The 12,910-nt window shown below is 40.4% G+C and overlaps 1 protein-coding gene across 2 annotated transcripts in view; it reads right to left on the bottom strand.

The window, feature by feature from the left end:
- YIPF6 (Yip1 domain family member 6) overlaps positions 1–8,566 on the bottom strand; it is a 38,744-nt gene extending 30,178 nt beyond the window's left edge. The window contains exon 1 of one of the 2 annotated variants that reach the window (XM_043570208.1): positions 8,078–8,566. In XM_043570208.1, the coding sequence (XP_043426143.1) occupies positions 8,078–8,134 (57 nt within the window). In that variant the 5' untranslated portion in view covers positions 8,135–8,566. Of the gene's footprint in view, positions 1–8,043 lie in introns of both variants that reach the window. The other variant, XM_043570209.1, reaches the window with a different exon arrangement.
- Positions 8,567–12,910: the final 4,344 nt, after the last annotated feature.

Genomic DNA, 12,910 nt, shown 5'->3' with positions numbered 1-12,910 from the left:
TAAGGAGGGTACTTGTTGGGGTGCCTGGGTGGCTCAGTTGGTTGGGCGCCCGACTTCAACTCAGGTCATGATCTCACAGCTCGTGAGTTCAAGCCCTGCATCAGGCTCTGTGCTGACAGCTCAGGGCCTGGAGCCTGCTTCGGATTCCATGTCTCCCTCTCTCTATGCCCCTCCCTTGCTTGTGCGGTCTGTCTCTCTCAAAAGTAAATAAACATTAATTTTTTTTTCTTTCTAAAAAGGAGGGCACTTGTTGTGATGAGCACTGGGTATTATGTAAGCAATGAATCACTGAATTCTACTCCTGAAAAAAAAAGATCTTCAGGAATATATCAGAAGGAAACTTGGATTTACACAGGAAATGAAGATCTGCAGAAGTGGTTAAAATGAAGATAAATATAAAAAATATTTTTTTTATTTTTAATTATTCTAAAAGATGATTGCTTAAAGCAGGGGTCCCCAAACTTTTTCTATAAAGGGCCCCAAAAGTAAATATTTTAGACTTTGAGAGTCATGTAGATTCTGTCACAACTACTCAACTCTGCTGTTACAGCATGAAAGCAGTCCGAGATGATACATAAACAATTAAGTGTGGCTATATTCCAATAAAACCTTATTAATAAAATAGGTATTGGGCCAGATTAAAATTTTTAATGTTTATTTATTTTTGGGGAGAGAGAGAGAGAGAGAGCGAGACATTGTGAGTGGGGGAGGAGCAGAGAGAGAGAGGGAGACAGAATCTGAAGCAGACTCTAGGCTCTGAGCTGTCAGCACAGAGCCCGATGCAGGGCTCGAACTCACGGACCATGAGATCATGACCTGAGCTGAAGCTGGACACTCAACCGACTCAGCCACCCAGGCGCCCCTAGGCCAGATTTTAAATTCTAAAAATACGACATTTAGGAGATAATTGGAAATTTGAATACTGACAGGATATTTGATATTAGAAGTTTACTAATTTTTTAGATGTACCAATGATATTATAGTTATGTTCTTTAAAAACAGAATCCTTTTCTTTTAGAGACATGTATTAAATATTTACTAATGTAATGATGCCTGAGATTTGCTTCCAAATAGTATAGATAGGAAATGGATAGATAGGCCATAAATTGATAAGTATTGAAGGTTGGGTACATGAAGGTATATTTTACTATTGTACTCTGGTATATTTTGAAACTTAATGAATAGTTAAAAAACAAACATTCCTAATTTTAGGGGCCACCTAAGTTTTTTTATTCTTGCCCCATCTCCAGCCAAAATGAACCTGAATATAATCTTAGAGTTTACAGAAAATCTGTGGCTAGAGGAACATACTAAAAACACTATGAGGATATAATCAGCCAAATACAGAAAGTGGAGAATTCCAGAAGACAAATGACTAAATTTAAACAAATAAATTGCATTAAAAACAGGAGAACATTTACATATTAAGAAAGACTTAAGAGACTTATTAACTGAATGCAATTTGCTGACCTTTGGGTCCTGATTCGGACAAACTGTAAAAACACATTTTTTTTTTTGGAAAACTGTGAGATGACGAGTACAGATTAGATGATATTGAGGAATTATTAGTTTTGTTACTGTGATAACAAAGAAAACGTCCTTACCTGTTAGAGAAACATACTTAAGTATTTACAGGTAAAGTCATATGTCTATAATTTGCTTTAAAACACTCAGAAAAGATCATGAAAGACAACAAAAGACCATTAAAGATCTAAGGGAACCAGGGAAAAATAGTAACTCAATGAAATGCGAGATTCTGGATAAGATCCTGGAACAAAAAAGGACATTAGTAGAAAACTGATAAAATTCAAATAAGATCTGTAACTTAGTTTATAGCATTATGCCAATGTTAATTTACTGGTTGTCATCACTTTACTATGGTTATATACAATGTTAACACTAGAGAAGGCATATAGGAAACTCTCTGTGTTTTCTATAGGTATAAAATTAGTTAAAAATAACAAGGTTAAAAATCATATTCCAACAAAAAAGGAACCCTCATGCACTGTTGGTGGGAATGCAAGCTGGTGCAGACACTGTGGACAACAATACACAGGTTCCTCAAAAAAATAAAAATAGTGATCCAGTAATTGCCATATGATCCAGTAATTCCACTACTGGGTATTTACCCAATGAAAACAAAACACTAATTTGAAAAGATATTTGTACCCCTGTGTTTATTGCAGCACTGTTTATAAGAGCCAAGACATGGAAGCAACCCAAATGTCCATCAACTGATGAATGGATAAAGAAGATGTGGTATATATGTACAATGGAATATTATTCAGCTATAAAAAAAGAATGAGACCTTGCCATCTGCAACAACATGGGTTGATCTAGAGGGTAAGTAATGCTACTAAGTAAAATAAGTCAAAGAAGGACAAGTACCATATGATTTCACTCATATGTGGAATTTAGGAAACAAAAACAAATGAACAAAGAAAAAAAGAGCCAAAAAAAAAAACCCAGACTCTTAAATATAGAGAACAAATCTGTGGTGGCCAGAGAGGAGGTTGGTTGAGGGGATGGGTGAAAAAGACAAAAGGGATTAAGAGTACACTTACAGTGATGAGCACTGAGATGTATATACAATGGTTGAATCATTATACTGTACACCTGAAACTATTATAACACTGTATGTTAATTATACTTGAACTTAAAAAATAAATTTAAAAAAGATTAAATTGAAAAAATCATACTCCAGTAAAAAATGTGGTGGGGAATATGAAATAAGAATAGCAGAATTTGGTTAAGTACATGGGGTTCATTATACCACTCTTTATTTTGTTTATATACTGAAAGCTCCTGTAATAGAATTTTTAAATACATCACTTCTTTGTTTTTGCCATTCCCTCAAACTATTCTTCCTCTCCTCTTTCCTGATTAAATGGCTCTACACTCGCCCACTCCCTTAATCCTTTGTAATTTGGTACTGGCCTCATAACTTTACTGACTCGGCTCATCATCAAGAAGTACAGGGATCCTTTTACCCTCTGAATACTCTTCAGCATTTAACATGTAAACCACCCCTTTCAAAGCTGTATTCTCTCACTACTATGACATTGACATTTCAAGGTCCAGGACAACTGTTTGAGCTTTCTCACTGCCTGCAAGTGCTAGGGTAAGGCAAGGCAGTACAGAAGGAATGAGCTTCGAAGCCAAATTGGGCTCTGCTCTCACTTGAAGACAAAGTGCCGTAAGAATTAGGTAACACCAGCATTGCACCTAACACATAGTTGGTCAATGCTCAACATACAGATTTGGAGAGTATGGGTTAAGAGTGCAGAGTGCAGACTGCTGAAGCCAGACAGCCTGGGTTCAAATCCCAGCTCTATCATTTACTACCTACGTGACACTGAGCAGGTTCCTTACTCTGCGCACCTCAGTAAAATTGAGATAACAGTATCATCACTCAGGGTTGTTGTGAGGAAGAAACGTATTACTATGTGTATAGCACTTAGTAGTAGGCTCACAGCAGGGGCTAGATAAATGTTAGCTCTATTTCAAGATTCCCAGGGAGTCTATTGTAGTTCTGTCACTATTGGATAATAAAGAATTTGGCTGGGTTTTGTCTCCCATTCCTCTAAACCCTGGGAATTTCCCAAATGAGAGTGGTATTTTTGTTATTCATGGTGTGCCATAACAGTTTAGCTAACAAATAAGTCATGGTAGGCCCCTAGACAGTTTTTGCTAATGAGATGGCTTAGCATGGAGGTTAACCATTCCAGAAAGACCAAACACAAGATTAGAGGGCTGAAGCTTTGAGTCGTGTGATATAAACCTGGCTTCTGAGGAGGAGAGGAGTCAATGACCCAGTCAATCATACCTACATAAAGAAACACCAATAAAGACTCTGGATACATGAGTGCACTTCCCTGATTGGCAATATTCTGCATATTGTCACACACTGATATCTCAGGGGGTTAACAGGGTCCTGATTCCACAGGGAGAAGACAAGGAAGCTTTGTGTTAGGGACCCTCCCAGACTTCACCCTACACATCTCTCCCTTTCACTGGTTTGGATTGCATCCTTTTGCTATAATGAAACTGTAATTTTAAGTATAGTGCTGTCCTGAATTTTGTGAATCATTCTAGTTAAGTATGGAGTTTGAGGGGGAACACAGGAACCCCTCTGTAGCCAGTAGGTCAGAATTAAGAGTGGTCCTGGGAACAGCCAAACCTGTGGCTGGTGTCTGAAATAAGGGCAGCCTTGTAGAAGACTGTGTCCTTAACCTGTGGCCTAACTCCAGGTAATTGATTTTGGAAGTCACTACAGTCATTAAAGGCCATGTGATTCCCACCCTATTCCCCATCCCAACATTTCCTCAATATCTCTTCTCAGGAGAATGAGTGACATTGTTCAGTGAGCTGAGCCAGGATCTGTGGCCTTCCAGCCTCACATAAGACAGACAGGACTTCCAGGCCCTCAGCTAGTGGACCTTGCTCTCTGACTAGCCTCTCAGTGGGGATAGAAGGTGAGTTTGGATCCCATGTCCCTTCTTCTTGTGCAGGTGGGCTCATGCACATATGTGCACATGTGTGCACAGAAACCCACATGCACTTCACTGCCTGGCTTGGGCCAACGAGGGGAGTGGGTAGAGGCAAGGCCAAAAACAAACAGTAAAACCAGGGACTGCAGCCTTAAGAAAGCAGCTGGGACCAGACGAATTATACTATTGACCAAAACCCTGGAGCAAAGAGTCAACGAGTAGAGGAGCATCAAGCAGAAACCAGCTCAGTCAAACAGGCTTGGCTTCAAGAAGTAGGGAGGGTGGCTAGTGGCATGGTCTCCAACCGGCCCCTTTACCTGGGACCAACATGCTTCCAGACCTCAGGCTAAAGCCATTATTATAACTCTTTTTCCTGTTCCCCAAACAGACAAGCAATAGATAGGCATTACCAAAGACTGTCTTTCCAACTCTATGCAAATGACTCCGAAATAAACATCTCTAGGGGCTCCTGGGTGGCTCAGTCTGTTAAGCCAGTCTGTTAAGTCTGACTTCGGTTCAGGTGATGATCTCATTGTTCCTGAGTTCGAGCCCCACGTTGGGCTCTGTGCTGACAGCTCAGAGCCTGGAGCCTGCTACGCTTCAGATTGTGTCTCCCTCTCTCTCTCTCTGCCCCTCTCCGGCTCGCTCTCTCTCTCTCTCTCTCTCAAAAATAAATAAACATTAAAAAAATTTAATAATAAACAAACAAACAAACATCTCTAATCCTGACATCTTCTGAGCCCTGAAATTCAGGGTTTAGACAAACTGCCTGCTGGGTATCTATTGCATGGCTTGCCAATATCTCAAACTGAACCTGTCCGAAAGTGAATTAATCAACTTTTAGGGTCTTCATCCTCCTCTTACATATATCTGTTCAGGGTATCACTATCCCACCATTTGTCTACAGCCTTGTTTTTCAACATGTGGTACTGGGACTCACAGCAGCATCAACACCTGGAAGCATGTTAGAAATGCAGAATCTCAGGTCTCATCTCAGACCTACCAAATCAAAATCTGCAATCTAAAAAAATTCCCCAGATGGTTGCTATGCACATTAAAGTTTGAAAAACACTGACGTAAGACACATTCTCCCTAGCACTACAAACCCTTAAGGATCCTGCCTCTCTAAACTTCATGACCCCACCACTGCTATAGTCCAGGTAGCAATCACCTGTTCTTAGAACTACTGGTTTCACTGGTCTAGATTCCAGACATGGTAACCCTTCTATTATTTTGTCAAAGTCATGATTTTAAGCCCTTCCCTTCTTAAAACTTTCCACTGGCACCTCATTGCCTATTACACCTCCAAGCTCAGTAGTCAATAAGAATAAATAATACTTATTGCATGATTATTACGTGCCAGGCACACTACCAAGTGTTTTACATGCGTTAACTCATTGAATCCACCTAACAACCCTATGAGCGTATTATTGCTGTATCTTCATTCTACAGATGGGGAAACTGAGGCATGGGGAGATTAAATGACAGAGCTTAAAATCAAATCTAGGCAATTTGACCCCAGCACACAAATTCCTAACCACTGTTCCATACTGCCTCCCTAATTCAGTAGCCTTATTTTTTAAGGCTTACCTTCTAATACTTCCCTGTGCTTTAGCCAAAATGATCTGTTATCCTATAAACACATTAACAATTCCCAACTTCTGTACATTTGCCTATGAGAGGTTGTGCAGTATTAATAAAAATAATCTGGGCTTTAGACGCAGACCCAGCTTCAAATTTCAGGCCTGGCCACTAACTGGTTCTAAGACCCTAGGGAAATCGTCAAACTTCTCTGAGTCTCATCTCCTCATCTGCAAGTAAAACAGTTTAAAAACCAACTAACTGAAATGGTTGCTGTGAGGTTTAGAAAGTGTGTGGAGGATGTCTAATACAATCCTGGCATATAGCAGGTTCTCAATCACTGATAGCTCTTATGGTAACCTGAAATTTCAAATCCTACCCATCCTTTGAGGCCCTCTCGAATATAACTTCTACTATGTAGCTTGCTTTGTCATCCCAACTAGACATGATAGCATCTTCCTTTAAATTTTGTTAATATTTTATATGTAACTCTCTCTGATTTACTATCTTATCTTAGCGTCGTACATTTGTCTTTCTAGGCTGTAAGTACCAAAAAGGGCAGGCCATCTGTATTTCCTAAAGCAGATAGCATAGTGCACTGCACATTGTGGGACTTAAATAAGCATTACTGAATAGAAGTCGATCAGACATTGAGCAATGAATGACCAGAACCACTAAATTTAATTGTGGAGAACTTCATAAGAGAGGTGGAACAGCAACTACAAAAACAGCTAAACACCTGTAAACTATGTCATACCAGGCACTGTGTGTATATTAGCTCATTAGTACTCTCATTAGTTCTGTGATGAGTTACTATCCTCATTTTCCAAATGAGGAAACTGGTGTTGAGAGTGATTTCCTCAAGGTCACAATTGTTCCATGAGAACTTGGACCTACCCAACTCTCCTTCATTGCTGTATCCCCAGTGCCTAAAGGAGTGCCTGGGACACAGATGTTCAAGAAATATTTGTTGAATGAATGAAGAGATGAACAAATAGTGCTAGTAAGTAGTAGTAAGTAACTTATCAGTAAGTAATAAGTAAGTACTCAGTAAGTAAGTAAGCAGGACTAGAAGCAATTTCACCTGACTCCCAGTTCAGTACTCTGCTATGTTAAGTTGCCAATTTAAAACAGAGGAAAGGGATGTACCATTAAACAACTGCTATAGAACTAAACACTGTTTGGAAGAGGGATCTTGGGGCAGAATGCTGAATTAATTACAATCCTTAGTTCATGACGCTGATTGTGTTCTGCACTTCACATAAATCATATCATTTCATCTTCCTAAAAGCTCTCTGAGGCACGTATTTATATATCCATTTTACAGATGAAGAAAACATTCTCCATGAAATAATTTGCCCAAACTCTCATAGGAGGCAGAGTGGGGTGATTCCAGTCCAGGTAAGTTTAACTCCAAAACCTCTGCTCTTAAATACCTGTCCAGGCTTTGGGCTTGTACTTGCAATAGAAATCATATCCCCTGTAACAACAGGAGCAAGACAGCATCATGAAGAGAATTACAAGGAGCTGCAACAGTGAGGGCAGGGATGAAACCAAAACTATTGGGGTCACTGAACAAATCAATAATCAAGTTATAACGTTCTATGGGAAGTAATATCATTAATCCAAGAATGCTACTCCAACAAGAACAGGTTCTTGATAACATGAAGGACAGCAGAAACATCTAAATTCTTAAGATACTTAAGAAATCACCTAAAGCTTGGCATTTAACACAATGTACGGGATGAGGACTTTCCCTCAGAGTATGGGAAAGCAAAGTGAATCGGAGTTTCCCAAGAAGGCGTTGAAGGAACGAGGAGAGCAGGGGGAAAGCGGTGAGCCCAAAGAGCAGGTGCAGTGTTGGGGCTGGTTCTGGCATAGGATACAGGACAGGCCTACCGGGAGAAAGGAGTTCCGGCCTTCTCAGGCCAGGAGCCCGTCACCCGACTTCCATAAGGGCGTTCTGCCTCACCCTCAGTCCCTTTCGTCGCAGAACCCAAGCTCACCAGGGGCCTGGGCGACGTTGTCCCCGGCTCTCCCGAAGACTCTGCCGCTTTCGCCATCTTGGCCCTCCTTCTCCCGGGTCGCTCCCACAGGCCTTTGCGGAACCTAAGACGTGGAGGCCGCGGCTCATCAGCGCGTCAACGCACTGCTGTCGCGTCACTGTAAAGCGTCTGGCAACTGCAGGCGGCGCCTGCCCTTTGCTCTCCCTGTCCTCCAGCTGTTGGCGAGAGGTCTGAGTTGCCGCGCCTCGCCTCGCTTCTTTGAGGCCACTCCCTCTTTAATACTCAACGCCGATCTTCAGATCGCTTCACTGCTGCCTGTGTGTGTGTGTGTGTGTGTGTGTGTGTGTGTGTGTGTGTGTGTTTTAATCCACCGCACCCACGCACCCGTTTCTTGCTCTTGTTGCCGGTTTCCGGAGCCAGCACTTCACGGAAAAAGCCTGCGCCTCCCCGGGGCCGCAGAGAAATTTCAAGATTCCGTGCTGCCGAATAAAGCAGTCAAGCCCTCCAGACCAACTGCTCCCTCTGCCCTGGTCCCTGCCTGAATGATTCCTTGCGATCCCCCGTCCTGCCCCGCCCCGCTACCAGCCAGTTACCACTTCTCAACTTTATTATAAACTATACAAGATGACTTTTCTCCCTTTCCCCCTTGGAGGAGGGGCGAAGCCAGCTTCTCTATATACATTGGCCAAAATGCTAATACCAGTACAACTTCCAAAATTGCTAAGCGATTTGGAGCAAATACTAAAAAAGTTTAAGGTCTTAAAGAGAGTGATTATTGTAAGAATAACTTTTAAAAAAAAGAAAAAGAAAGAAAGAAAAAAACCCTACATGTGCCAACCTCTTTTTCCCTATTTAATTCCGGGTGTTTGTCAGTGTTTCTCACTCCACTTTACCACGGCCCCAGGTTATAATGAGATCAGGTAATACATTTTTGATGCACGCTGTAGACCTAAGTGTTTTGGGGGATGGGAATACCAGGTTTCCGCTTTTAACAAACAGGGTAGGGATGGGTGTGAAATGAAGTGCTTTATATTTTTGGGTAAGCAATCCAGAAAGGCATCAAATCTTAAATTTAAGGAGAAAGAATGTGGAATGTGGTGGGACGAAATTCCCAAATGAATGGTGGTGGTGATGGTGGTGGTGGTGTGTGTACAGTGCTAGTTGTATGGTTTTGTTTTGTTTAAATACTGTCATAGCTCTTCAGATCAAGCATATTTTCAATATTTGCTCAGGTACTGATGGTAATGATATTAAAACTGAGGGTAGTGAATATGAAACATTTTTATTACAAGAGAATACGTACAATTTCCCAGCCCCAACTTCGTCACCCATTGTACCCCTCCCACTTCGACCCCAGTCCAGATTTCCGGCCAGTTTCTTGTGGCCATTGATAATCTCTTCAATTTCCTGCAAAACCTCCAAAATTAGTTATCTTTCCCTAACCCCACGCTCCAACTTCTGCCATCTAACCTCATCCCTTTGCCTCTTTGCTAGTGGTTTCAAGATGGCCTTGGCACTGGGTTAAGAAGAGGACAGACCATAAAATAATTGTTGAGGTAGTCCGTGTTCAGGTTACCCAGGCATTATTTCAGAATAAAATGTCAGTTTTCCTCATTTAATAGGGTACAGGTTGAATAGGAGGTAATATGCTGTGAAGAAAAAAGTCAGAGGGAAAAGTTGTAGAGAAAGGGGGTGGAATAGGGGCAATCTCTTAAAATGGGAAATATTTTGTGTTTTTAGTTGCAAATATTTATCTTGCAAAATTGCAAAACTCAGTATTCTTTAATACACTTAGAGTCATTACCCTCCGTTAGATTATGAAAATTTACAGTGCTGCAGGACTCACATGACATGCCCAAAGTTGCTTAGAAACTTTGTAAGTGGTGGAAGTGAGATCAACATTTAGGCCAATAGGTATGGAGAACTTTTTTAGTTGTTCTAAATTACAGGACAATATAATGCACAACTCTAAGAAAACAACTAGAAAATATTGGGAAAACAGTTTCCTAGAAAAATGGTCAAAATTAATTCAGAAAGGAAGTAAGGAATTTCATTAGGACAAAATTTGGGAAATAAAAAACATCAGGGCGCCTGGGTGGCTTAATCAATTGAGCATTCGACTCTTGATTCATGAAATTGAACCCCTCGTTGGGCTACACGCTGTTAGCTCAAAGCCTGCTTGGGATGCTCTCTCTCTCTCTCTCTCTCTCTCTCTCTCTCTCTCTGCCCCTCCCCTGCTCTTTCTCTCTCTCTCTCTCAAAATAAATAAAATAAACTTAAAACAATCAAATATATAAAAAGGAAGGTACAGAACAATTTGTATGGTATGCTATCATCTGGGTAAAAATATAAGGGGAAGGGAATGTATATTCATATGCTTGAATATTCACAGACTATGTCCTAATGGCTACACAAGAACTTGGTAACAGTGGTTGCCTCAGGAGAAAAACTGAAGAACTGGCAATAAGAGGTGGGAGAACTACTTCTTGTTTTAAGAGAGGGCTATTTGTTACATGACCTTTCGTGCAATTTGAAATTTTTGCCATATACATATATTACCTCAAAAAAAAAACTTGCAAAGATCTATCCTTCCATCCCACCCCCAACGTGCTAGATGATTTCACAGGCTATTCATTCAAGCCTTCAAGGAGCAGACCATTTCTACATTATATAAATTTTTCCAGAGAGAGGAAAAAGGAAAATTTACCAATTTATTCTAGTGATTCAGTGTAAACTTGGTATCAAAGCTGACAAAGATAGCAGTAAAAACAAAAATTTTGTACCAGTCTCACTTATTAATATAGGTAATATAGGTAAACATCTTAAACTATTAGCAAATCAAACCTGGCAAATAATACAATAATAATATTACATGATCAATTAAAGTTTTTTCTCAGAAATATAAAGTTCATGGAGAAGCAGGAAATGCAGGGGCACCTGGGTGGCTCTGTCGGTTGAGCGACCTGACTTCAGCTCAGTTCATGATCTCCCAGTTTGTGGGAGCGTTGAGCTCTGTGCTGACAGCTCAGAGCCTGGGGTCTGCTTCAGATTCTGTGTCTCCCTCTCTCTCTGCCCCTACCTCACTCATACTCTGTCTCTCTCTGTCTCTCAAAAATGAATAAACGTTTAAAAAAAAAAGAAGCAGGAAATGCAATGATGATAAAGAGAAATCCATCATCTTAATGCTGAAAATTCAACTTCATTCCTGAAAGTAAATACATTAATAATAATATCTACCTAATAACTACATAATAAAGTAGTAGGATACCTAACATTATACTGACATTTGTCTCAGGACACCAGGGTGGCTCAGTTGGTTAAGCGTCCAACTCTTGTTTTCAGCTCAGGTCATGATCTCATTGTCCTGAGATCAAGCCCCAAGTGGGGCTCCTCTGCACTGGGTGTGAAGCCTGCTTAGGATTCTCTCCTTTTTCCCCTCTGCCCCTCACCTCCCCACTCTCTCCAGTGATTGTGCTCTCTCACTCTGTCTCTCACTCTCTCTCTCTCTCTCTCTCTCTCTCTCTCTCTCTCAACAAGAAAAGAAAAGAAAAGAAAAGAAAAGGAAAGAAAAGAAAAGAAAAGAAAAGAAAAGATATCTGTCTCAAACCAAAAGTCAATATCTTGCTATACCTGGCATTCCCATTTAAACCAAGAACAGTAGAAAAATGCTTATTATCACCACCATCATTTGACACTGTTCTGGAAGTACTAGACAGTGCAATTAGACTCTTCCTTCTCTGGGGCCAGGGGTAGCCTGCTCATTCTCTCTGAGTCCATTGTTTCCCCTGAATACTCTCAGCCATAAACCCCACGTTAACCCTTTCTAACACACAAGCAACCTTTCAGCCCTATAAACTCCAGGCATGTTTTCTACTTTTAGTATTTTCTTTTCTTGTCACTTGCCTCTCCCAAAGTATAGTACTTCTCTTCATAAACACTCCACCCTTCCCAGTGTAAACATAGTTTTTCCTCTCTCCTGTTGTGAAGAATTACTAATAAACCCCTCTCTAATCTCTCTGTTTGCCTCCACCTCTTTCCTGGTTGCTGCCCTGGCCCAGCTCTTCCTTACCCCATTGTCTGTTCTTTTCCCACTTTCCTGAAGCTTTTTTTTTAACTTTTATTTCCACACCTAACTCCAAACTAAGTTATCTAACTCCAAACTAAGTTATCTAACTCCTCTAACCTATACCTCATTCCTGTGCTTTCTCAGCACTTCTGACTCAGGATTGCCTTGCTCCTGGGCTAGGAGGAGGTCAGATTATAAAGCAGTTACAGATTCAGTCAGTATTAAGGTTACCTGGGTGCCCTTTCAGACTACACATACCTATTCCCTGTTTAACAAACAAGGTAGGAAATTCATATGAGATGAAGTAGAGTGCTCTGTATTTTTGGTTAAGCACTCCACAAAATTCCAGAGTACCTCTTAAGGTAAAATGATGTAAAGGGCATAAATAACTCACAGAATAAGAATCGCCATGATATATATATATTTTTTTCAGTTATAATCATAATCCAGCAACATTTATAATTGTGTATACCAACATGAATTATTCTCTTTCAAACCATGGATCCTTTGACATTTGATTGTTTTAATAATAAAACTACATTCACACACTTAGCATGTGTCCTAATTGTAATTTTATGAAAAAAGAAATAATTTTACAATTTATTTTTATTTTTTTCTTTTCTTTTTTTAAAATGTTTATTTTTTGAAGAGAGCAAGAGTGGGGGAGGGACAGAGAGAGAGGGAGACAGAGGATCTGAAGCAGGCTCTGTACTGACAGTAGAGAGGAATTCAGGGCTCAAACTCACAAACCATGAGATCTTGACCTG

Source organism: Prionailurus bengalensis, chromosome X (assembly GCF_016509475.1).
Source record: "Prionailurus bengalensis isolate Pbe53 chromosome X, Fcat_Pben_1.1_paternal_pri, whole genome shotgun sequence".
Taxonomy (NCBI): domain Eukaryota; kingdom Metazoa; phylum Chordata; class Mammalia; order Carnivora; family Felidae; genus Prionailurus; species Prionailurus bengalensis.
This window is presented reverse-complemented; position numbering and strand designations above follow the sequence as displayed.